Source organism: Aphelocoma coerulescens, chromosome 1A, assembly GCF_041296385.1.
Source record: "Aphelocoma coerulescens isolate FSJ_1873_10779 chromosome 1A, UR_Acoe_1.0, whole genome shotgun sequence".
Lineage (NCBI taxonomy): Eukaryota > Metazoa > Chordata > Aves > Passeriformes > Corvidae > Aphelocoma > Aphelocoma coerulescens.
In genome coordinates, this window is record NC_091014.1 from 46,736,922 (window position 1) to 46,761,077 (window position 24,156).

The 24,156-nt window shown below is 46.2% G+C and overlaps 1 protein-coding gene across 2 annotated transcripts in view; it reads right to left on the bottom strand.

Annotated features, from left to right (window-relative positions):
• The window catches only part of NTN4 (netrin 4), a 47,848-nt gene that overhangs the window by 20,877 nt on the left and 2,815 nt on the right, over positions 1 to 24,156 (bottom strand). For both annotated transcript variants that reach the window (XM_069000426.1, XM_069000418.1), the window contains exons 2-3: positions 22,852 to 23,381; positions 5,724 to 6,002 (exon numbers count right to left, since the gene is read on the bottom strand). In XM_069000426.1, the coding sequence (XP_068856527.1) occupies positions 5,724 to 6,002; positions 22,852 to 23,381 (809 nt within the window). The remainder of the gene's footprint in view (positions 1 to 5,723; positions 6,003 to 22,851; positions 23,382 to 24,156) is intronic.

Sequence of the window (24,156 nt, forward strand, 5' to 3'; positions counted from 1 at the left end):
CCAGGTAGAGCGTGGGGTGCAGACCCACTAACGAACAAGCAAAACAGCTAAATGGGCAGTCGAACCCAGTGAGCAGAGGGAAACAGAGTCTTTAACAGCTTGCTTCTCAGTGCAACCATTCAGTTAGTACCTTCTTTTCCATATTCCTTTTTCACAGAAGTTTAATGAAAAGTCAGACCTAAGTGATTCAAAAACCTTGCCTCAAGCTGATGTATTTATTCTCTTAGAATAGCATTATAATGATTACGCCCAAAATAGCTCTGCTTTAAAAACTCTCCAACCTAGCTTTATCCCATTGAAGAAAATATCTTCTTTCTTTTACATAATTCCAGCATGACAGAAAACATTTTTATGCATTGGAAACAAAAAAAAGGTGGATACTAGCAAGCCCTTTCTTGCAGCCCATAGGTAGATGTGTATTTTTTTTAGTTAGAAAGAAATACTATGAGAGCTAGAAATACAAGAAAGGTAGGACAAGAAAGGGTAATACAAAGAGAAGAGAAGTGGCAGCAGGTGAAAAACAGCCAACAGACTGCCTACACTGGGCAAATTAATGTCTGTAAGAGCTGTAGGAGGGCCACTTGCAAGACTGGTCTGCCATGCAAATACCCTGTCATGCCATGGAGCAGCTGGGAGACGAGGCTGAGAAACCAGCCCAGCAGCTCTGCTGGGACCCAAGGTAGATGGGGGAAATGACGTACCTGGCCTTCAGGATTTCTCCAGCATCTCAGCACTTTTCTGAAGGCAGAATGTGATCCCTGTGCATTGGCAGGGGAAAGAGGACATATTTTCCTCCCTTTTCATTCACTTCAACTTATAGTTAGTTAACTGTAAGGCGTACCCACTAGGGTCATTATGGAGCATCACTAAATACACAGACACAATTCCCAGCATGTCTCACTCCTTTAAGCATTCACACGGCTCCTGACTCATTTAAGCAGCAAGGCCTTCTTATAACATTTTTCATTTTGTCATGGGGTCTTTATATCCCAGTTCACTTTCACACTGTTCCCCTTCTTAGCTTGACAGCCCCGTTGCAATGTCAGTCATTAGAGGGCACAATGCAAACAGTGTTACAAAAGTTGCCTTCTGTAAGATAAACGAGCGACTGATTTCTCCATACAAAGACAGTTGCTAGGGCATGCTTCCTTCCAGAGCCTTTTGTTGCCAAATTATAACCTTCCAGCGCTTCCTTTCGGACTGCAGATACATAGGGCTTTTTCTTTAGTCGAATCCTATAAAATACTTTCCCCCATATTTATCATGTTCCAAAATGTTGGGCAGTGACAAAGAATGCTGCGCTGGGGGAAAAATGCTTTCAGTCACCTGTTATGAATTGATTTATATCGTAAGAACTCAGCCACTATGTGGAGTCTAACACAAATGCACACTAAAAGAAAATCGATGTTCCAAAGACCTGATAGCGTAAACAGTCTAAATAGCTGGGAGGGGCAACTGCTTTTAATAGAATTTCCTTTTAGAACTGCTAAAACTGTATTTTTTTTCTCTCTCCTTTTTTTTTTTTTTTTTTTTTTTTTTTTACTTTCGTGGAAAATGGGCCTGATACCAGCCTAAGGGAAAATGGCAGCATTCACACTGAGTCTCTAGCCATAGCTTTTAAACTGTGTTGTGCTCAAACTGCTGTGCCGGTTTTAGAACCAATGCCTACTGGTGGCTGTCAGCACGCGGGGAGGTATTCTTTTCCCAAAGCACCAGACAACCAAATTTATGCATGGGAAAATTCTCATATCCTATCTCGTTCTTGGGAGAGAATACAAAGCTTGTTGTCCAGGGTGTGGGGGCTGTGTGGTGGGGTTTTTTTAATTCCTTGTACAATAGGCTTCTGTCAGCGTTGCTCTGGAAGACCTTGAACATCTTTTGATGTCAGTAGCATGATAACAATTTATAACAGCCACTGGGTTGGCCACATGGGAAGTGGGGGGGGGGGAATATTCACCCTGCCTAACTACACAGAAGTGCTTCAGCGGAGTATCTTAGTCCACCCAGGATCCTGACCTTCATAACTGTGGAAGGAGCCTGGCGAGATCAGCTGGCTAACTTGCAGGAATCCAGATGCAGGGAGGGCCAAGGAGTCTCCGAGATGGATGAACTCCAGCTCTCACCTTGAGACAGAACTGCACAGCCCAGGTGAGGCACCTCTGGGTTTGCTTTCCCCACTTTGGAGCCCTAAATTGCAAGATCCTACTTATCTCCAGGCTTGCACAACACTTGCCTCTCCTCTTGCATGACACTTGCCATAGCTGCAAGCAGGCCACAGGGATGCTTTAGCTGGTAAGAGGCCAAGCATGCACTGCAATGGCTCCATGTGTGGCGGTACTGGCAAAGGGTGAGAAGCTCCTGTGCCACAGATCAGAGGAAAAAACAGTTTTCTCATGGCCACTGAAGATCAGGAGGGATCTCCTATATATGTGAATTCTTTTGTCTGCTCATATTTATGGTTTGCCATGTAATGCAGCTCACAAAGTGATCAACTGCTTAGCATGGTATGGTAGGACATCTGTTTGTCCATGCATATCTTTTCCTGGGTATGCATTGGGCTGTTGCTGATGAGATTTGGGTAGTGACCCTTTGAATAAAATTGAGAGAAGTAGGAAAGAGAGAAAGTGTATCTGTATCAACCTGACAGTTGTCTGTTGCACACAAGTGTACAACAAGGGACAGTCAGGATCATACTACCCACAAGGAGCAGCCCTTGCCATCCTAGGAAGGCAGCCAGGTCTTCTCTGTAGTCTTCCTGAGGAGCTCATGGAAGTATATCTTCCTCTAGAGCAGAAGTTCCACCTGTATATTCAGAATTCACCTAAAGGCTGACACGGCATTCCTGATACTCAAACAAAACCAGAGTTTTCCTACACAAATTCCATTATATTTTAGGAGAAATGGTAGGTGGGGGAATTGCCAGCAAGAGAGGAGCATCATGGAGAGTTTTGCAGCTAGATGGTGATGAGGGCACAGAAACAAATCTCTTATCAGACTCTGTAAAGTTGAACTTTGCTTTGACTTGACTCAGACAAATTGCAGACTGAGGTTTCCCCACTCCAGTGAATGGAGCTACAGCTGCGTCTGCCAGGGTGGAAGGAGCCCCTCTTTGTTCATGAAGCCACCCTGTTTGCATTCCAACCCCACACCCTGAGGGTGTCCAAAGCCAGTATTATCTCATGGCCAAGTGGACTTGCAGTCTCACTTCAGCCATTCACAATATTTACCTTCAAAGCTGCCACCTTCTCAACACACAATTGTCAAGATTTCAAGAAAAAATACATCCAGCAGGAGGAATCCTGAGGCAGCAGGTGGGCCCATGTCCCAAGCTGGCTGTCCTGGCCCCTTGGGTCAGAACCCTGCACCAAACCTGCCAGAGCAGCAGCCCCCAGCATTCTCACATACCCACGCTGTTTTGTCAGATCATCTCTGGGTGAGGTGGCTGAAATGCTCCTGGTCACTTTGTGAGATCTGGCTGAGACCTGGCACCTGTGCTCAGTGCTGCTGGGGTACCCCGGCTTACTGCCCAAAGCAGCCCAAGAGAAAAATAAATGTATCACACTTGGGTCTTCTGCTGGCCAAGCAGGGACTGAAACTAAGGCTGCAAGTTAGGATTTTGCCTGTAGGCTGAGAACAAGTGGGGAGGTTAAGAAAACTTGCACATAGATTTTTTGAAAAGTTGTTTGTTTTTTTTTAAACAATCTTAAACATACTTAAATTTTGATGTTAACTCTCTAACTTAGGGCATATTCTTCAGCAGTGCTCTTATCTAAACAAGCATAAAAACAGAGCCAGATTTTATAATCATATTGTGAAATGCTACTGTGCTTCCCTGCTTTTGTTGTCCTCAGTTTTGCAGTGATGGTTCTGATAAAACCCTTGGTGGATAGAGTTACATAAAGACTATACTGAAGTCTCCATCTCCCTCTTGAATGATTGGTCATGATTCTTCAGAATTATATTTTCTGTGAGTTTTTCAGGTGAAATATATAAAAATTCTCCCTCTCTGAAATCCTACTGTCTTTTCAGAAGTTTTCTGACTTCTACCACTTAAACAGCCACAGACATTGCACTGGCAAACCCCAGGCTGGGTTGCATGAGGCGGCTGTCATTGCAGTCCCTGAATAGCAGTAGCCTCGTGCCACAGGAGCCTGGCATGGTCTAGGCTCAGCCAAAACTGCCCCAGTTCTATGATGGAAAATGTGGTATTGGGAGAGGAAAGCTCTTACTGTGCCTTGACCCTCCCTGCAAACCATGGGGCTGTGGCACCCCTACCACTGGCACATCTCCCACAGGACATGCAGGATGAGGTGTATGATACAGTAAAATGAGTCAGCCTCACTGTAGAAACGTCACCTTTGGGACTCCTGCCACATAAACATTTATAACCAGAGCTGAATTTCCCCCTCGGGGCCAGCGCAGGGGTTTGTTGCTATTTCTTGCTCTGTTTTCAGTGTGATTTTGGCACTTGCTTCCTTCCCACAGCAGTGCCTGTTACCTGCACACTATAGTCGCCATAGGCTGTAGCCATACTGGAAGCCTATTTGGCTGCAGGCTCTGTTACAACTCTCAGTGGTGCTCCAGGGCACGCTCCCGTGCAATTGTATCCCACCAAAATAATCCTGAGCAAACAGCTCCTTTCAAAGACTTTCGCTCAGGGGACATCTGTGGAAAGCAGAGTACTGCTACTTGAAACAGTCTTATCAATCACAGTGCTGCACACTTTCAAACTGGTATTCCTTCAAGATGTTGCAAGGCTAGCTCTGTTAGAAGGGAAACATGCTGTCTGCTTCATGTCTGAGACTGTAATTTAAGTGAAATGAGAGCTCTCTGAAGAGCTGGACCCTTACCTTGACTAACTGCCTTCTTTTTTTTAATGATCTTCCTCTTTCTAACATTATTCAGTGCAGTATGTCTGGCTGCTCCAACTTTCCCTACTGCTCCTCTGCCAGCAAAGCCAGGGCTGTCAGAGCCAGCCTAGATGGGCAGAAAGGATAAGATGTGCTGGGGGCAGCAAGTGTCCCTGGACTGGCTGGGTGCAGGCATGCCATGCCACAGGCATCCAATGTGTTGACCACTGCTGTGCCCATCACTTGCCTTATGGGTCACTTGCTCTTGCTTCCCTGGAGTTTAGGTCTTGGCGAGTCCTTAGGGATTTGAGCTCAGAGCTTCTGTGATGGGAGTCCCCGTGAAAGCAGAGCACAGAGGTATTGGAAAGTGCAATGGAAAGCCCGTGAGTGAGAGTCAAAATCCATCTCTATCCCCTTGGTTCAAGACCCAATCCAATATCCTTGGATCCTCCAGAGACAATGGTAGTCACATGATACCTGGTACCTTCAGAGAAGCTCTCCTCCTTCTTTGTTATCAAAATGCCCTACATTTTTTATCTTTTAGATATTCTGTTACTGCAAGTTAGCATTTGGGCAGAGAAGGGTGTCAGCAGTTTAAATATTTTTAAAGATCTACCTGAAATAAATAAATTACGTGGAGCACCTTTGAAGGGTGAGAGTCCCACACCAAGACACAAAGGAAACTCATCACTTCAGTCCCACATGGAGACCCACCTCCTTTGTAAAGACCATTTCTGCTCACTGTGCTTGGAATCTAGGGCATCACATGTCAAATACCGCATGCTTAGACCTGTACCATACTCTATACCATCCCTGACTGTTTTTAAAACTCCACTTTCTGCAGTGCAGACATCATTGGGTGCATGTACATACCACATGGAGAACACCAGGTGCCTTGATGGGCTTGAATCCAGCGACAGGGATGCAGTGGTCAGCATGGCCATTGCAGAAGCAGCTGCCCTTCACAATGAAGTCATAGATGGCATAGTGCAGGGATGGCGGGGGCTGTGGGGCTGGGCTGGCCGGGAGGCAGGGGCAGCCCTGCCGCTCCAGCAGCCGCACCCGCAGGTTGGTGATCTTCAGTTGCGCCTGGGCTTCCGCGCTGTATGGGTCCTCCGCGGCATAAGGCGGTGACAGGGCTCGGAAGATCACCTGGGCAGAGAAACACAGCAGGTGAAGCAGAAAGGAGGATGTCAGCCAGCTCCAGGGTGGGCCATGGGGTGGAGTGGCAATGACAACATCCTCTGGGAGCATGCGCCAGGCTCTCATGGTGCTTTCCCCTCTGCAAGGGGTGGGCGCAGCAAATCCACCTGCAACTCAGTGTGCACAGGGTGATTCCCCATGAACCCTTATGTTCCTCTCCACAAGAAGTAAGGACCTTATGGATGTCAAGTGACACTTGGCCATTAACTTAAATCAGAGGTGGGTGCCCCTGCTATGTGGTGTGGTCCAGCACAGGGACCAGCACCCTGCCAGGTAATGTTCATGTGGAGTACTCTTCATTAACATTCCCTCTCCCAGAATGGGTATGTTTTTTAACAAATATAGCTCATATTTCCAAATATTTGGTTCCTATCAGTTCCAGGATGCTTCCTAGTGGAAAAGTGATTAGGTGTGGCAATTAGTGACAGCAAGCTGATAATCAAGAAAACTGAGATAAGAAAGAAAGGAAAGAGGGGGGCTTCCAAAGTTTAAATAAATACTTATCATTCATTCTTTATTTTAACTTCAGTCTGATTGAATAGGTAAATATTGGCTCAAGCTGAATATTGAAAGCACTAGATAAAAATTACCCATTTTCTTGAAAAAGTTTATTTTAAAGTTTTTGGTCTAGCTGCCTACAATGAGAAAACAGAAGTATATACTTCATATGACTACCATTGACATAAAATAACACATTTATGACACCTGTATTAGCTACTGGTACATTCAATTTACAGTGACACTTTCTGAATAATTCAGTAGTTTTTCACTGAACAGTCACTGATGGCTTGATGAACTACAATAATTAAAAACAACATTTGAACAAATCGCTTGAGTGTTTGAGTGTGTGATGCAGCCTAATGACTCTATGCACTACACCCACCAGTGATTTAAAACCTCAAACTACCCTGCTGCCCCGCTGAAATCACCCATGCCACCCAAAATGCTGGCCAGCCTCTTGCAGGCAGCAAGGAGGTAGCTATTGTTTCCCACCCAGTGAGAGGCAGGGCACAAAATTGCTGCTGTTGCTATCAGGGATCACAGCTTCCTACCCCTAAATCCACTCCTTCCAGAGAAAGCAGCTGATATGCTTCAGCTGATGAAGGCTTCCCTTTTGTTTGACCAGGATCCACAGATCCTGGAAATAATGACCACAGTGCTGCCAGCTGGCCTGCCCACAGGCTTTGCCTACCAGCTGCTGCTTCCATCAGCCCCACCACTGCTGGCACTGCTCCTGGCTGGGACCTGGCTTTTCTCCAGAGCTGCCAGAATCCAGCCAGAGGAAGCTTTGTCTCAGCCTGGAAGGAGATTTAGCCCTTGTTTTGGAGCTGAATGGCGGCAGCATGCTTTTGCGCGCCCCGCTAGCCTGCCAAGCACAGTTGCTGCAGCATGCTGGTGGCAGCAGGGCTCAGCTGTGCTGGAGCTGGGTGTTGCATGCTGGCAAACCCATCATGGCTGCAGTTCTGCACTGCTGTGCTGCAAACACTTCCTCCCAAAGGTATCTGGGCATCTTCTGCCAGAAAGACACAGGTAAAGGAGAAGGTTAACTGGGACAGGTGGTCAAACGACAAGGCTGCTGAGCGCGCTCCTTGTGCAGAAGTGTTGAGTCCAATGAGGGGTATTAATAAACAGTAACACACTTCAAAAGAGGTCTTTCCCCCCCCTCTCTTTCAGGGATATTGAGAGTTTTTCTTCTTTCTTAAAATAAAAATATAAACCAGATATCAATAGGAACCCAAGTGAACTCCAACTATCAAGTCCTGCACTTCTACCCAAGGCTTGTTATTTACCCAAATTTAGATCAATGTCATTCTGATCACATTTACTTGTAAGTGGTTTTGTGAACACAAGATGCTTTCAGATATGGAAAGAAAATTCCTTGGGAAAAATCCAAACTAGAGACATTGATTTCCTTTTAGTGGAGTTGGTAGAAAATGCCGGGTCAAGAATTTTCAGTAAAAACTAGCATTTTGGGTGTCTTGATATTACACAAATTGCATCTCAGAGAATTCTTTGTCCTAATTCAGATGAGAGCAGGGAAGAAAATATGTAAATGAGAACAATTTATGCTAGATGGAGCTGTAACTTTCCTCTCATGTTTTCAGTTTTCCTTATTTATCTATCCCTGTTTAATGCATGTGGCTGATGTTTGTGGTTCTAGTAAAGACAATCACAGCAAGGAAATCAATAACCCTGAGTGCCTCTGCACTGACAGAGTTAAGTCTTGTCTATGTGGAATTCAGGGGGAGTTGTGCTGCTGATTTCAACGGAGCCAGTATTCCTGCTCAGACCCTAAAATGCCACAAACATTTCTTTTTATGGCTACATGAAAACAGTGATGCTAAACATGAGCTCTATCTGTAATTCCCAGGGGCTGTGGGCTCTCAGCTGCTCCCCCCTGGCTGTCCTGTATTGCTCTGGCTGTGCCCAGCAGCCCTGGCCTGGGGAGCTACACTGTCCCCTACAGCTGTGTAACAGAGTGAGCCTGGTCTCAGCGCTGCCAGGACAGTAAACATCCCCATCCCTCCGTCCCAGACCCTGGCAGCTCTGCTTTAATAAAATACTAACTGGTCATTATAACATGTAGGGCATCATACAAATAGCCATTCTCTGCTCTGACATAGCAGATTCAGCTGGGATTCTACAGGCCCTCAGACAATGCATAATAAGGTTAAGGATGTGTTTCCCAGCAAGATTTCCCTTTTCAGTCGTTAACATCACTGATTTATCCCAGCTGGTCTCAGGAGTCTGCACATGACTGGAGCCACACTGGTCTCATACAGCTGTCATGGGTTTGCACCCCTGTGCTTTCCAGCAGCCCAGCCACACATACACACATGGGCAGTGCCAGATTTCCTGCTTTTACCTCTTCTTGGGCTGTTCCATGCAATTGTCCCACCAGCAGGATGGGCACAGGGCTACTAATGAACAATGACTTGCACAGCAGACCTGCCCAGGTTTTCACACCTCTGGTTCTGCTGGCAACTCCCAGCTACTGTAGTCAGTGGTCTCCTCAACCAAAATATTGCTTAGTTTTAACAGTGTAGGGGAAGGGTGTAGGAACAATTGGAAAAGAACATTTTGTCAACATGTTTGTGCATCTGATGAGGTTTTGCAAGCCCATTGTCTCCCTGGTGCCACTGGGTAGGCCTTTGGTGCCACTGTCCAGCCAGGATTCTGTTCTGCCGGCAGCAAGCCTCACCAGTAAGCACCTCATGGTGACCAGACCTCCGTCTTTCCCACTCAAGTCTGTCTTTGTGTATGAGGCCTAATAACAAAATATCAAACCCCAGCATCACAATGTTAGGCAGATGATGTGACTTATGCAGTAGTCAGCCCCACATATGATAGCAAAGTGTGGAAGGCCCTGATCATTACACCAGCAGCTCTGAAATGTATGCACTAATTAAAATTTGATATTTTGTAAAACAAGTTGGAAGTCATACATTGAAGCCCCCCAGCATTTTTGTGCTTTACATCCACATTATATCCTATCAGAAAGATGTTTTCATTCCCAGTGTTGCTAGCTCACTATAAATCTTATGATATTTGGGATTCTTCTTAAATACAGTCCCAGGAACTGAACCTTTATCTCAGCTTCCATTTAAAATTAAGTATCTAGCAATAACTCATGCCACCAGCCAGGAGGCAAACAGAACCACTAAGAAACAAAATACCTAGTCCTTGGGGTAATGTTCATTCTGTGACTTGTGGAATGATGCTGTTGGATCCCATGTGCTGTAACAGCAACCTCTGCATGAAGGAACATCAATCGAGGAGTGATTTAAAAGTTGTACAGAGTTTTTTTTTGTCATGGTGATGGTCTTTCTACACAGCCAAATAAGAGCTGTAGTCTGCAGTCTCTGAGTGAGGAATACCACTGCTGTGCCTCAAGAGGGTTGGGCTCACCTGACCCTCTTAGTGCGATGCCTGTTGGTTGCAGAAGGGAGCCCACTCCACTCCCAGGGGAAGGCCATTCCACTCCCAGGGGAGCAGGAGTGGATAAGCTGTCCCACAGTGCCTTGCAAGTACCATGGAGTAAAAATACTCTGCTCTGCTCTTCAGTCAGACCACTGCAGCTGTCTGCAGTTTGGTCACATCATTACATAGCCTCTACTAAATTTCCACAGGGTTTCCATTTCCTTATGGGCTGTCATGAGCGACTCTTGCTCTGTTGATTATTTCACAGGTTCTAGTGGGAGAAGAAGCCTGAGCTCCTCATCATTCCACAGATGCAGTAATGTAGCCCTGTATATAAATAAAGCAGCAGCCATGGACATGGTGCACTCAAGTAACCACTTGCACCACAATGACCTTGATATATAAATATCTAAAGTCCCTTTGCAAGAAGTACACTAATATGTTTACACGTGAGAAGCAATGAAAGGACATCTTTATATATACACTTCCACAGTGGGAAGGAAAATGCTAATGAATGATTTCGACAGCAACAAAACAGGCCATGAAGTCGAAATTGCCTGAGGAAGTCAACAGAACCAACAAAAGATTTTCCAGGAGTAAAAGTTTCTTGATGAGTCACGGGCCCACCTCCACCGAACGCAGCTGCAAGGGCCCGGATCTTTGTCAAGATGCAAATGTCCAGAGCAATAAAGTGGGACCCTTCAGGATACAAATGCCTTTGACATTGAAGAAACATGGGTGATCCACAAAAAGCTTCTTCCTCACAGATCTTCAGAAAGGCAGTTACAGAGGCTTTGGACAGGGTCCTGCAGCTGCCGTGCACGTGCCCGTTCCCTGGGTCCCGGCACCTGGCCAGAGGTGCCACGCTCCAACCTCCAACTGGGAGCCTGGCCTCAGCCAGGAAGGCAGCAGGAGATGGTTCATGAAATGGCAGCACTGATAAATTACAGAGAGAACAACTGGATAGAGGACTCAAGAAGCATATACACATGGGAACAAGCCAACAAACAGGAATACACGAGAAATAAAAGCAATAAACAAATATTAAAAACATTAACAACATTTTTACTTGGTTGTAAATGAAAACCAGGGTGGTAACATTGCATGAAGTGATGTGTGATTTCTTTCCAAAAGAGACTGATGCACTCTACCCTGTATTGTCTGACCTGGATGCATGAAAATGTATCTGTAAGTACAATAATGACCTACCCATACTAGTGATTCATGTAATTAGCTCAGGGGCATTTGATAAATTCAATACTGGTTTACTTGATATTTGCTGGTGGATTTATTCCTTTCAATGTATTTTACAGGAGCAAAAGAAAAAATAGTATGAATAAAGAGAATGAAAAGTTTGTTGTCTTATCCAGATAGACAGCAAAAGCAGTGAGGGATGTGCACCACTTTACAAAAAGGCATATGATGTCTAAGTAAGTGTTTAACAGAAAAGTTAAGGTTTGCATTAGGAGTCTGCTGTGACTCTTGGTATGTAGGCACTAAATAAATGTGCTTAATTGGCCTGTATTCTGGGGCCCTGTGGAATCTCCATGTCACTGAAAGTGATCTGATTTATTTAGTGCCTGGACAAGGCTCTGAAAATGTAGGCAGTAAATGCAGTGGTGGAGCTCTGCCAGCACATCCAGGACCTCAACCCTTTGCCTCCTGAAAAATTTCCCTCCAGCACAAGAAGCAGCTGAGGTTAGACGCTGCTTGCCTGGGGCTGGGGCTGAGGTGAAAGTAAGCCCTTGTCTCTGACATCCTGGCTCTGGGATTCCCAGCTGTGTGCCCAGCATTGCCTCACATCTGCTTGTGTTCAGAGGCCTTGGCTGTCACTTCAAACCATGGCACAAACTGAGATGGTCCATGCTATATCACTGCCTGGTACGCTTCTGCCATCCCCCAGCCACTGCCTGCCTGCACCCTGTCCCCCTGCGCCTCCCTCCACAGCCAGAGCAGCCCATCCAACAGCCCAGGAACTCTCCTGTAGGCACTACCCAAAAGTGGCAACTGCTTTCAGCCTTGGCTGGTCTTGTTCAGAGAAGCTTAGTAGGGAAATTTTTTTATGGCAATTGAGCTTTCTTACTCAATAGATGTAAAAGTTATAAGCAGTAAATTCTCTTGGTAAACATTATGGAAAGCTCCCAGGGAGCAATAAGACTGGTTTCCAGAAAAGTGTAACTGAAAATATTAGTAATGATGCAATATGCATGCCAACTGTCAACCTGGCACAGTGTCTGCTTTCAACTTCCACACAAGAAATGTATTAAGAGCATTATAAATAAATAAACCTTTGGGGACTTTCTTTTTACAGTGGGAAGCCTCAGGCACAGGAGCTGCCTGGTTTAACACGGTCCCTCAGCCCTGCCAGTGCAGGATCAGCTCAGGCACTCCTACTGTCAGATGCATGGTCTAAACACCAGACGTAGTGCTGGCAACAACCAGCAGATTCCCTGCCCTCGTATGCCTTCTGAGAGAGACAGATACTCTGCAGGCAGCTTCTTCTGTCTCCCGCTTTCAGTATTGAGGGTGCAACTCTATGCTAGCGTTTACCCTCCTGGTCAGTATTTTAGTTTCTGTGATTTTCTGCATCAGTGTGGTCAAAATCTGCCAGGCTCTCCTTGGCTCTTCCTGGAGGGGACAGCTGTGTCTGCAGAGGAATATTTTGCTTGCAAAATTAGTTCTCTACAGAAAAGGGCCCTGTGCCATTGCACTAAGTGTGTATCCAAGTCCCGGCCCATCAGTCCACTCTAAAAACACTGTCTAATTTCAACCACCTTTTGGAGATACACCTTAAAGGTGTTAAGCTCCTGAAAGTTTTAAGAAAAACAATCTCGTTGCTTCACAAAATCAAGCCTGTTGGACTACTACCCTCTGTGAAGAAGGCTGCTAGAGCCACAATGTAGGTACCTTCTACGGACAAAACAGACTTATTACATATATCACCACACCAAGCAACGAGATTTTAGGAGAGAAACCCATGTGCATTTCTGTGCTATGTTCATTGCAATGACCCTAGGCTAAAAAAAGACTGGTCTTCTTTTTGGCAGATGCTGCAAATAAATCATATGGTGTGGAAAGTTCATCAGCCTAAGCTGGGCAGGTATTACCCACCAGCTCCTCTAAAACCCTTCATTTTTCTTCCTGTCAGACAAAGTGGGCTGCAGGGAAGAACACTCTCTTTTTCTTGGGGAGAGGTGCACACTTCAGCATCTCCTGGATGAGGTGAAACAGCAATAGAAATTGGAAAACCTGCCCTTCCTCTGCCACTGCAGAGAGGAGACCATCAGAGACACTAAGATCACAGTGAGCATTGGAATCTTGCAGGCCACAGTGTTTAGCACTTGATCAACATCCCCAAGCAACCATGACAGAAACCCACTGCATACCACCAGCAGCAGTCCCTGAGCTCCTTGAGATTCTGGAGAAATGTCACTCCTGCAGCAACCTTAACAAGGCTGCTTCATATAACTTGACATAAGACACCATTTGGCCCATGCCTCCAGCCCTTCAGTTTTTACAGCACATAAATCAAGGCAAATAATCCCTTACCTCACCATCCAAAAGTTATGCAATCTTACAAAGACTTTAGGAGGAAAATCCAGCTATTTCGAATAATCAGCCCTCGCAAATTAATCTATACCAAGGTAACTTTTATCTTTTGGGAAACTCAAAGCATTCTTCTGCCATTTTCAAAAGTGAGAAGCTGTACAGGCAGAGCTCCTACTCACATGCAGCAGCTGGCCAGTGAGGGGCTGGAAAAGGCACAAGGAGAGCTAGGCAAGACCTTTGGGATTTCTCCAGGATCCTTGAAATCTCTGGCAATAATCAATCTGATGAGAGCTATCTTCTCAGCTTCTCTTAACATCCGACTACACAATTTCATTAGATGAAAATGAAACACTGCTAGGTCATTCCTGTCTTCATGCAGACAATGCTCACAAAAGTAATGTTCTTATCAAAAAAATCTCTCTAAAGCTCAAAACTCTTGGATTTCTTCATCTCCGATTAATAGTGCTTCTCCAATAATTGACAATTTATTCCACAATGGCTCTATTTTGCCTAACCATTACTTTCACTCATCAAACAGATAGAAACACTCAGCTTCTAGGCTCACAAAACCCTCCAGATGCATTATATCATTGGCTATGAACTATCAAGAAAAACAATTATTGCCTTTTTCTCATCTTTAGAATCACCATTTCCAAGGCTGCACTAGCCTAGTCAGGAAAATGAACCAGCACAGCTCAGCTGATGATATGAAGTCCTTTGACCCATCAGCAAGAAAGATGGTATTTAAATACTCTTCCCTCCAGCAATTCCCCTCCTTTCCCCATCCCCATAAAAGATTTATGTTCTCAGCCTTGGCCTGTCGGCAGTACCTGTTGTGCATGTGGAAGACCAAAAAAACCTGGAGCTACCTCCAAAGAGCCAGACAAAGGACTGGACTTGCTTCTTCATTGGCAGGGCTGTAAGAAAAGGTGGCTCACTCCCCAGAGCTGCAGAATAACCTGGTTAACAGCTTCTGAGCACCACACAACCACTGCAAAAGCCTGAAAGGCAGCAGGTTAGTGTTTCAGTAACTGTAGTGGTACTAAGGATCAAGGGGATTTCTTTCAGCCCAAGAGTAACACAATTCCATGAATATTTTTCAGTTGCTCTTGTTTATAATGAAAAGGCTTTGTGTCTGTAGGCTGCTTAAACTACCCAGCTACCATGAGCTAGACTTAATTCTAGGAAAAAGAACACCTGTGTGAATTCTACGTAACTACACACTGTCCAAAAGGTCACAAGAAACAGCACCCCTCTTTCAACCCATAGCTATAGATTTTGATTACTGGAATGAGGGATGCTGCAGAGAGACTGGTGGTAAAATACTCATAGCATATGCATCTAGTAAATTTGGTTCTGGGTATTAACTTCTTTTCTTCCTGTAAAATGTTACCCAGGGAGAATTTGAGAACTTCACCATTCGTGTAGGATTTTGAATGTTGTTAGACTGGGTGTCTCACACCGACACCCACTGTTGCATGGTGATTAATCTCAAAGGAGCTTTTGATCCAAAACTTCTGAGACATGTCAATACATTGCTTTAGGTTACACGCTTCCCATGTAACCAGTTGTATCCAGGAATCTCAAAGAGAAATGTGGCAGTCCTACTTTCCAGCCAGAGAGCTGGAAGCTGAATAAGTGAGCTAGCCTTCTCTTCATGCCAAAAATGAACTGTGAAATGAAGCAGTGGGGTGCAGTGCCTGAAGAGAGGCTCTGGAGGCACCGTTAAAATCCTGTGGCACTTTTCTCAAGGGAAGCAATAGTCCCACTAACGAGGCCAGATGCCAATTTACAGAATTAAATTCTGCCTACCCAAACTGCTCTTGTTTCATGTGGGTACAGTGCCCTTCACATCCTACATAAGAAGTTTGGAAAGGGTCTCCTGGAGCCCTGGGACCCATTCCCTCCTGCTGTTGGCAGCCTACAATATATCCCCATTCATAGACTGGTCAAGCTCCCTCCAAAGAATAATTCGTTTTAGCCATAGTTGGAGGTGGATCCAGAAGCAGTTGTTAAAAACTTGCTGTTCCAAACAGGGGACTGCTGATATGCACTGTTAAAACACTGGCTATGCTCCATCCCAGAAGTGGCTGCATTTCGAGAGCTGGCCAAGCAGAGGGCCAACCCCCAAGTGCCAAAAGCACTGGGAAATCCAGGAAGAAAAGGAGATGATCCTATGGGCTAGTTGTAATGGGAGAAATCATGCAGAGGATCATGGGGCAGGTTGGAGAAGCATCTTGCTCTTCACATGCCCTTGTCCTTCAGAGATGCTGAGCATCCAGGAGGCCTCATTAGTGGCCATGTCACTCCAGTAGGATGGCCCATGGGAGAGGGGGAGGGATTTGTCACAACCTGGCCCACAGATCTGGCAGTATCATGCCTGGTACTCCACATACAGAACACTTTAAAGGCAGGTGCTGGTGCCCTGAAATTAACAGGTGTGTTGCTCAGCCCTGTTGGTGACTGAACTCTAAAGTGTCTTTTATGGTAAAATTTGTCAGAGACCAAAGGTTCATCTCCACATGTGCCCAGAATGGCCCTTGTCTCCTGTCCTCCCAGGCACAAATGAAAACTAAGCTAAAGTTTCCCATTTTCCCCTGATTCGCTTTTTGCTGCCACATTATTTAAAGGGAGAATCTCCTCTCCTCCACTGCTGGAAATCTGAACTGGCTTGTAAACCCTCCACAGTGCTTGGGAAGATGGGCTTCCCTGCCAGGAAGGAAAGCTTGAGGACCAAACCAAGGGATGCACCTCACCACAGCCATCAGCAAGGTGGCTGGTGGTGAGATGGTGTCCTGCTGGTGTGCTACTACTGCCAGCTGCCACAGCCTAGGATTTCTAGGCTCCTACATAATTTTATTGGCTCTAGTTTCATTTACTTCATCTCATTAACTATTTCCCTAGAAATCATTATTCTTATGCTTATGAAACAATGGTCTGTGGTGTTGTATTTCCCGCTGATTGATTTATCAAATGCCTTTCACATTGTTCCTCCCCCACTTTTCCCTGCCCCTAGCCCTGGCGACTCCCTCAGGCTCTCCCTATTGGTTCCTGTACCCCAACTCCGCCCATGTACTGCCCCTGAGCCCCTGAGAAAACCCCCCTGCGCCCGGCTCACAGGGTCTCTCTGCCTCTGGGGACTGCCGGGAAAAGATGTAACCATTAAAGGTCCTCTGAAGCCCTCATGGCGGGACCCTTCTGGCCTCCTTCCCCGTCACTGTGTTGTAAGGCTGATAGCTGCAGGAGCAAGAGTGCGGAGCCGTCCCAAATGGACTGCGGGAGGGTGAAATGGTCACTCTGCCCTAAGCAGCTCCGCTGAGCTTTCAGGGAAAGCTGCAGCTTGCTAAACCAAACCTAGCACTGCAACAATGGTCCCTGTGTCTTGCTGGATTCAGTGATATAATGCAAAGAGCTGGACAGGGTTTGGCCATCACCCCAACCACCCCTAGCTGAACAGACTCTCCTTTGCACATGGCATTTCTGAACAGAGCCCAACAACTTGTGTTTTTCCAAAGATAGGATGATCAGGAAGATGCTGTTAAAGAGGTCTTTTTCCTACAAAGGGCATTTCTACAAAATGTAGAGATTAAAACATACTTCCCTGGGTATGTCCTTGCACGTCCTGAGCACTGCTGAATGCCTGCCAGGATACCTCTTTCCTTCTCATCAGTTTGGGCCTTTCTCTCTGTGCAGACATCAGTGGCATAGGACAATTAAAAAAGATGTTTGCAGCCCTCTAATAGGTTGACATCTCAGGCTGTTTTGAGGTTATTCTTGCATATTTGCCCAGGTTCTCTGTGAAGCACTACAAGTGACTGAACTCAAATCTCCTGTTACCCACAAGATCCTTGAAGGATCTCAGCACAATGAAAATGCAGCTTCAGTTAAGGACAACGATTATAAGCTTGAAAACCAAGCTTATTTGGGCCTAAAAGGTAAAAAAACCCCAACCAGGCAGAAGTTTCTACAACTCAAAATCAGGACTCAAAAATAAAAGTTACTGACTGTCTTTAACTCCTATTTGTGTCAGCAGCGAGTGTTACAACCACTCACAGTCTGTCATGGTCAGACTTGTGAGTAGAAAGACACAATTTTCTTTTGCTCTATGCAGCTAATTTCAGGCAAAACCAGTAGGGCTGGTGTCCACATCCTCAAGGAAGAGAGGCAGGCTGCATGCAGCAACAGTGAAAGGCAAAACATGTGAAGGTTTTTCTGTTACGGAAGGCATGAGATCAATAAAATGCTCGGTAAGATACGCATCCCACAGCAAAACGGTGGTAATGTGATGTTTCAAAAGTTAAAAGCATGTTAGAATTTGTTGCTGGAATATAGTCAAGCTGCAAATATGCCTCTTCTATAAATAGCACACAGCAACAATAGCTGAGGTCTCCAAGTGATTTATTAGCAGTATTGTAAATAGATGAACACTAAAATAAGTTACTAATTTACTAAAATCTTGTCAAGGAGACTCTGCTTCAGTAAGCCCTTTTATCCTGGAGCTTGTCTAAATGGGGACACTCAGGCGAGCTAATCTGAATTGACCACAGATGGGAATGTAAAGTGAATGAGATAATTGCATTGCAGAGTGGACAGTCACTCTCACTCACAGTTAAAGAATTAACATCTGCTAAGGGCCCCTTGTGGATGAGCCCTCAACAGTGATCCCTAGCCAAGGATAATTTTAAGATTAGAGTGTCAAAAAGGAAATATTAATATGATCTGAACTATGGGAGGGAAGATAGCCTTTTATGCATACTGGTAAAATTAGTATTCCTGTCTAAGCATGAAGCTGAAAGAGTTTATTTCTGCATCTTGTTTACTGGGATCAGATTATGTTTGGCTGGTGAATCCAGTTCTGATTTCCCTTGCAATAATGTGGCTGAAGGGTTACACCCTGAAAAACAGCGAAGATACTCAGCATTTGTAGCATTATTGTATGATTCAGGCTAAAACTTGGCCATAGCCTTTCTTTTAAAACATTGGTGATACAAAGCTAACATTTAGAGGTTTCTGCCTATGTTAAACAAACTGCTGTTGTGAAACAATTAATTCACTATATTAATTAATTCACCTCAAATAGGCAGATGCTTGAACCTTGCTGGAAAGCCAGGTTGGCTATACCAAGCTTGGGATGCCAGGGCAGGAGGTGGGCACCCACCATCTGCCCCCTTTCCTGTTCTCTACTGAGGAGAGGCTCAGTTGGTTTGTTTGGCTTCTGTATCCTTGCAGAGAAATCGCCGACTACTTTGCTGGTTGTTGAAACAGTGTTTCTTCTTTGCATGAGGTCAGACTACAGCCAGGCTGCCCTGGTATGGAGCTCGGCTCAGCAGAGCCCCTGTGCTCTCTGGGCACATGCTGACCTGTGAACTCATGCTTATTTCCACCAAGAAAACCATGTAGACCGAACCCATGGCATTTTAGTGCAGTGTTCCCAACATCAGTACAGCCTTCAACCTCTTTGCTTGGCAGTTCTGCCCAGATTTGTCCTTTCCTTCCTAATCCCACCACTGGGTGGTTGATCCTCCATCTCTTGCCTGCCTCAGGCTGGAGCCACATCCACATCAGAGATAACCATGTTCAGTGGACTTGCAGCATTAGGGACAGAAGCAAAGAAGAGCAGGGACCTGCCAAGAGTCCCTGATGAGGTGATTCTACCTATCAATAGACCTTCCAAGTGCCACACATGGCGTGTGACACTTCTTGTCTGGTTCCTGCTGCTGAGGTGGCACCCAGCTTAGGTGACTGCAGCATGGTGCCACTTTCCAGAAGTATCCCTCTCCCAGTGCTCTCCACCATCCCAGTCCCACCACTGCAAAGGGAAGCCCAGAGCCACACTGCTACAGAAGGATGAAAGCTCCAGGATCTCCTGGAGCTATTTCAGCATTTCTGAGGTCTGGATCTTTGAAATGAACCTAGAGGCTTGGCAGCTTGTTTTCTGCACTACCATAAATCTCCTCAAGATCAACATCATGGTAAATTCTGATGAGGGAGGATTTTTGTCATAAGAGTTGAAGTCAGCATCTAAGGAATGACTCATGATGATGAGAACAGAATGCAAAAACTCTAATCTTTCTTTTCAATCAAAAGTGAAGCAGATACACCTTTGACCCAAATTAAGACAGATGATATATTGAAAAGAGGCCTAAGCCCCTGAGTTCTGCCGGGTTCTGCACTCTGATGCCTTGAACTGGGGCTTGCAGGCTCTGTAACAATCGGCAGAAATGCAGGTGGATCAGCACCGCCTGCTCTTTGCAGAGGGTAAAACCAGAAACCACCAGCCCTACAAGCCATAGGTCTGTGCCAACCTCCAGTGACATTTGGGGTGAGTCACCACCACCTGAGGCCTCACCTGAGACAAACTGCTCATCCAAGGGGATAGCAGTGAGTGAGCTGCCAGCAGCATGCAGAGACCCCAGCATCCTGCAAAATCCTGCCCAGAAATGCACATGTGGCGTTGAAATGTCTGAAGTGTGAGAAAGCAGTATACAGACAGTGTGACACACAGTTTGGATCATGGGTTACAGTTGTTACATCACAGTTAAAAAAAAAAAATCTCAAAAGTTAAAAAAGAAATCCCGTGGCATTCACAGAATTTGTAGTTGTGCCTTAAAGAAAATGAGTAATACCCTTCAGAGTAATGAGTAATACCCTTCAGACATGGACATTTTGGATGACTGCATATTTGAAACCACTGTTTCAAGAGAAATTACTGTTTCCATATGTCTGAAATTAGGTGCTACCAAAGTGGGAGTAAAGCACAACATAACTCCAAACAGAACACAAAACTCTGATGTTTCTTTAGGTCAGATACATGTTGCTATTGGCAGCTACTAGTAATTGCTGGAATGCAGCACACTGTAATAAATTAAATGGGATATTTGCTAAGCATGCAGGCTTGCCATCTGGAGAGCTGCTGCTATTACTTTGCAGGTAAAAAGTGGTATTTAATTGCAGGAAACTGAAGTGTACCATACGAGTAAAATCTTCTAACCTCCAGCCCCTTGGATGCAATATTTGTTTAAAACCTGGAACAATTAAATGCTCTTGATTTATATGCTTCTTTGCAATAACACAGACTAAAGCCGTGCCAAAAGAAGAGACCCTACAGGAGCAAGCTTGGTATATAGCCTCTTTTTGCAGCCTGCTACTGCAGATGCATCAAACACTACCAAATTACTTTTCTTCTTGAGACAGGCATTGGTTTCTACACATAAGACCTTGGTTCTACTGTCCCCACACATTGCACCAACCCAGTGAGGAGCTGGCCCGAGGCTGGGATTTGCACAGGTTCTCTCCAGGCACAACCCCCATCCTTGTGTGCAGTGACCACAATGAAAATTGCACCAGGGTGCTAGCAACATGGGACCCAACACCAGTGGGGCAAATGCTGCCTTGTAGGATGCCCTGGGTTTCTAACCCCTGAGTAAAAATCCCTGGAAAGCTGAAAAAGTCATATGCCCCAGAGAAGTCCCATTGGCTGGTCTAAGAGCTGTGGATCTCAGTCCCTGCACTCCATCACAGGCTGGCATAGGTTTAGGGTTCAGGTGGTGGGATACAGAGGCTGGCACAAATACTGAGGGCCTGAGAAATTCCCAGTGGGGTACATACATCCTTTCTTTTGTGGGTCTCACTTTGTACTTAGCCCTGATTCAGAACCACAAAATTGTTTGGATGGGAAGAGCCCTCCAAAGATAATCTAGTCCAGCATCCCTTCCATGGGTAGGGACATATTTGAGTAGACCAGGTTGCTCAAAGTCCCAGCCATCCAACTTGGCCTTGAACACTTCCAGGGATGAGGCATCCACAGCTTCTCTGGGTAACCTGTTCCAGTGCCTCATGACCCTCATAATCAAAAAATGTCTTATGTCCAGTCTAAATCAATTTCAGTATAAAATGTTTGCCCCTTGTCCTGTCATAAAAAGCCATGTTGAAAAGTCTTTCTCCTCCTCTCTTGTAAGCCCCTTTATATATTGCACTCTGAAAGGAAGTTTAGGCAGCTTTTGGGGGGCACAAGCAAAGGATGTCAGGAAAAGACAGAAAGATAGCCCTTCTTCTAACCAACCATTTGATTTAAAATGTAATGGAATAGTCATCCTGGATCTGTCTGACAGGTCTGGATGTTTCTGAGCTGATGAGAGCATGGAACAGCTTCTCCTAGAGCAAGACACTGGCTGCCTCCTGTGACACAGCTAAAGAGATGCACTTTGGTGAAAAAACAGCTCTCAGTATTTCTGCGGAGAGTGGCTTCCTAGCCACAGCATGGCTAGAGGTGACCACAAATGATTGCAAAGGGGTCTGAATACATGATTTTTCCCAACATGAATGCTGGTCTCCAAGGATCGGGCTTTCACCTCAAAACCAGTTCTCAGCCGAAACTACAATGATATAAGTGATCTCCTGATTCACTAAACAGATTTTACCCTTTCTCCGTGTTAGGCCAGAGGGGAATTTTTAAGTTTGATTAAGCTTTTAGGCAAGTTTATTAAATTAGGCCACTAGAGGGAGCAGCCTTTAAAGTCCAGAGCTGGCCACCGGGGATGCGTCCCCACGAGACGGGGACCCAGGAGGGCCCCATGGCCGCGGCTCCGAGGAGAAGCTCTCCAGCACTGGGGGACAGAATTGCACTAAGGGAAGAGTATTATTGGTAGCGCCTCCAAATGCATCATTTGTTATCTGCTGTTTCTGATATTGAAAATCATTTGACTTTCACATAGGTTTTTTTTCTTAGCAAATATGATGTCTTTCTTTCTTCCTTTTTTTTTTTTTTTTTTTTTTAAGTTCTTTTCACATAAGTGTGCACAGGAAGAAAAAAGACAAGATACAAGTTTTAAAATTACCTGGCTAACCTGGTTTATGGGAACCATACTTCAGTGTGTGGTGAGTAGCTTTGGCTACTTCTCAGAGAAGGCAGTCACTATTAGAAGTCAATCTGGCCATTATTAATTTTAACATAGTTGCATTTTGGTCAGACTGATTTGCATCACCTCAAAACCACACGCCTGCAAGATCTGGAGAAAGCTGTCTAGAGTGACGTTCCCTTATGCATTCCTGAGGAATTAGCAGCACCTGCCTAAGTTGTGGTTGTGCAGGGGAGTTCACCAGGTGAAAGAAAAGGAAATTTTTTGGAAAAGAGAGGGACTACGAACTCAGCAAAGCAAGAGGCAGGGCGGTGCCTACATCACCTAGGAATGAATTACGTTAATTCACCTTGTGTGATGACAAGAGATGCTGGTGTAGTGAAATATGAAGCGTAAAAACCGGTGCAGAGAATGCAGGGAGAAAGGGGGCTGGAGCAGGGGCTTTCTCGTCCCAACCCAGGCAGACTTACCTCTCCTCCAGTGCAGGGGAAGGGGCTCGAATATCTGGAAGTGCAAATGGCTCCTCTCTGCCTCACATCATCCTCCAGCCCGAAGGTGGCCGAGCAGTTAGCAGCAAAGTACTTGTAAGGCTTCCACGTCTCGCCGAAGTCCTGGGAGCGCTCCAGCACCATGGCAGCCGGCCTGGGCGACTTGAAGACCATAATCAAGTGAGTGAAGTAGAAGGTGGCTTCCAGGTCCAGGCGGATGGTCTCGCGGGTGGCGTCCTGGGCCGCCTGCCACCAGGTGCGGGGCAGGCGGAACGGGGAGTCGGCCATGGCGGCGGGGGGGTGCGCCAGCCCGGCCTGGGCCTCGCTGCAGCGGCCGCACGAGGGGCGCCGGCAGCGCCGCTGCGCGTCCTCGCTGTAGGCGCAGAAGCGCTCGGCGGCGCCGCGGCCGCAGGACGTGTCGGTGCGCAGCGCCCGCCCGTGCGCCAGGTTACCCATCCGAGGGTTGCAGGCCTTCTCGCAGGGACTGCTCGCTGCCGCCACGGCGCCCAGACCTGCGGGGCAGAGAGCGGGGCGCTGAAGGCGGCTCCTGAGGTGGGAGCACCCCATCCCGTCGGAGCAGACGCGTCCCGCGGGATGCTGCCACCGCCGAAACCGTGTGCCGCTGGTACCCGCCGAGCCCTGGAAGGGCTGTGGGAGTGTGGCACCGCTACTCAGCTCTCACCTCTGTGGAGCTCAGTGTTGTCTTTAAAAGCAAAAAAAACCCCACCCCAAAACTCTTCAGGGTTTCCCTGCACTTGGGAAAATCCCTACCAAGAGATGCAGAGCAGGCAGGAGGAGAGATGAGTACACCCTGCCCTCCCACCTTGAGGGACTAGAGCAGGGCTGAGGCTTCAGGGCCATGCCGCCCATGCCCCGAGGCCTCCAAGGGGATCCAGGTGGCCCTGGAGAAGTGGAGAAAAGCAGAAAGGCAGCCTGCTGCCACAAGGCCAGGAGGCTGCCATGGGGGACAGCATTGTTGCAACCCAGCCCACCGTGCAGCACATCAGGTGTCTGGGGTGTGAGAGCCCACAGGAGTATCACCTGCCAGCAATGACCTCAAGTCCTCACCCCTTTCCCACCACTCCAGCCGTACCCCAAATCTTCCCACAATCAGACACTTCTGCCAACATCAGTGTTTAATTGTAGCACTGCTTAAGTTTGGAAAGCCTGTTGCTGGTGTATGTAAAGGGAAGAAAAAAGAAGTTTTGGTTGAAATTATGCTGGCAAGCTGCCACACAGCTGAGGCTCTGTGGTTTTTGTTCAAGCTTTTCTGGAAGTCCTGTCAAT